This window comes from Acanthisitta chloris, unplaced genomic scaffold (assembly GCF_000695815.1).
Source record: "Acanthisitta chloris isolate BGI_N310 unplaced genomic scaffold, ASM69581v1 scaffold1226, whole genome shotgun sequence".
NCBI classification, from domain to species: domain Eukaryota; kingdom Metazoa; phylum Chordata; class Aves; order Passeriformes; family Acanthisittidae; genus Acanthisitta; species Acanthisitta chloris.
This window is the reverse complement of record NW_008678495.1, coordinates 74,643-77,151: the sequence shown is the minus strand read 5'-3', so window position 1 is coordinate 77,151 and position 2,509 is coordinate 74,643. Positions and strand designations below refer to the sequence as shown.

The 2,509-nt window shown below is 35.9% G+C and overlaps 1 protein-coding gene across 1 annotated transcript in view; it reads right to left on the bottom strand.

Moving 5' to 3' along the window:
- The window catches only part of TFPI (tissue factor pathway inhibitor (lipoprotein-associated coagulation inhibitor)), a 25,043-nt gene extending 22,964 nt beyond the window's left edge, over nucleotides 1-2,079 (bottom strand). The window contains exon 1 of the mRNA XM_009076880.1: nucleotides 1,965-2,079. Coding sequence (XP_009075128.1) covers nucleotides 1,965-2,079 — 115 coding nt within the window. The remainder of the gene's footprint in view (nucleotides 1-1,964) is intronic.
- Nucleotides 2,080-2,509: the final 430 nt, after the last annotated feature.

The window sequence follows — 2,509 nt, the reverse complement described above, 5'->3', positions numbered from 1 at the left end:
TTTTTGACTTTTTATGTAAAATACTTTCTGTTTTAGTTTGCTTAGGTTATGTGTTCTCAACCTTATATGAATTTCCATGGTTATCCTTAATTATAAATATATGCTGTCATCTTTCCAGCCTTTCTTGTACATGTCTCCCTTTGAAAAGTGATATCAATACTAAGCACCTTGTCACTAATTAATAGTTGTTTCTTTTCTCTCCATCTTTGTCAATTTGACAGCTTCCACCCACACTGTTCAGTGCTCTTCCTACCCATGTGTTTCCTACCCTTTCTTGAAGCAGGCACATTTATTCTTGGCAAACTTTCACGTATGAATAAAAAGCACATTCAATATGTGAGTCATTTTCTTCAGTCTTTGGAATATCAACTGAAGTGCTGCCAACCATATAGGGTATTACTGAACAATATACATAAACTAGTTATTTTTATACCTTTTATTTTGGTTATTACCCTTATTTATTGGTGGGAAAATGGCAAGAGAACAAATTAAGAATCCTTTTTATCCCACTGGACTTGACCTGCAACCTGAATTATTACTGTAATTTAAATAGACCAAAGCCCTCTCTTGCATTCACAAAGCACTTGTACTTGATGTGATCCAAAAGTATGACATTACAAATAATGGATGCACACAACTTATTTTATGCTTTAATACCTGAAATGTATTGAATTCCAGGATAAAATACACCATTGCTTTATATACACCTAAGCCCAAACATAAAGGTTATCAATGAAATTGCAGCCTACAACACTTCTACAGTTAAATGCACTGAGTGCAGAATTAAAATCTTAAGAAACCACAAATATAATTTTAATTAGCATCAATCTAAGCATTATATGGATACAGAGTTCTGCAAAAATATGCACACTGCAACTAAGTCTTCAGTAGTCAAAACCCCAAGATCCTAGTTTGATTTCTAAGCATCACATTTGATTATTTTTCACTTTAGAATTAAAGACCAAAAATTCAGGACTGTTTCTCATACTAAACCAGTTACTGGTCACATAATCTTAAATAACCGGTTGCAAAATACGCAGCGAAAAAAGAATGCCCAGTAAAATGACTACTTAATTTCCTTGAGATTATTCTGTTATTGTCTTTTATAATCAAGTTAAATAGAGGAAAAAAATTAATCCAGCAGATTTCTTGTTCTGGTGACAAAGTGTGCAAGACAATTTGGCCTTCATGAACTGCAAGCTTAGTCTAAGGATTGATCTAACACTAAGAGCTGCAGGGCAACAATAAATGTGATTTTGCCTTCAGACAACAGGGACATTTATGTCCAAGAATCAGCCCAGTTCTATCAGTCATGCCTTTTTCTTAACAAAAGTTTCTAACTAGTGAGTTTTCAGTTCCACAATTGTACAATATCCTGAGTGGGATGGCATTAACAAGGATCATTGAGTCCAGCTCCTTTATTTATGCAGTGATATCAAATCACTTGGGGCTACACAAAAACCTTCTTCGAAGCCCAGAAAAACAACCAGGGTAGTAATTGTATCTTCTTTAGACCAAACTTTGCAAATTTACTGGGACTCAAGAGAGACATGTTTGGCACAGAGCAACATCAATTTGTAATGCTACTCATCATATTTCTGCTCCTTTAGCACGGAGAGATGCAACCTGAGTTTACCAGCTCTGTGTTCTTTTCCCTAAACATCAAATGCTTCCATGAAAGCAGAGTTTTAAGGGAATCATCTTGATATCTAACAAAATGTTTGATTAAAAGTTCCAAAAAGCTTGGGAAACAGAAGCCTTGGCAGAAGGTAGTTTTGTTAAAGCTTCACACATCATTGTGACCACCTCTCTCCCAGCTGGAAACCAGCATACTGTTAACATAGTCCCAATGTCCAAAATTTCCCACAAAAATTGTTAAGTAAAAAATCACATCTACAGTGCATTTTAACATAGTGGCCTTTGTTGTTTGGGATAGTTTTAGGTGTTTTGTTGGAATCTCTTACCCACAACATCCTCTTCTTCACTGTCATCCAACTCAGTAGTTGCATGCCCAGTGATACAGAAGAACAGCAAGATAAAGGCTGAAGGTAAGGAACATCTCTTTTTTCTTCCTTTCATCTTCCCTGTGTAAGATATAAATGACATTTTACACTTCATTCAAAATTCCTTGAGTGTTCTGCAAAAGTCATTAGCAGGGGAGTGCATAGCCCAATGGTTAGATATACAGACTGGGAGCTTTGGAAATAATGTGACCTAGGTTAGTATAAGCATATTGTAAGCACAATGAAAAACTACACAAGATTTACACTTGTGCTCAGCAGATTGCAGATTGTCTCCTATCCCACCTTCAGAACAGGTTAGAGGCACTGCTATTACTCGAAATCACCTCCCAGAACACATAATGATATAAAGTGCAACACTTGGTACTTTCATTGTCCTGATCAAATCCTTCCAAATAAGTATTCCTTGCAGAACCTAGATTCATTGCCACAGACATGGGATTCCATTTTTAACAAATATTTAACCAGTTCCCAGACTCTTGTGCAAG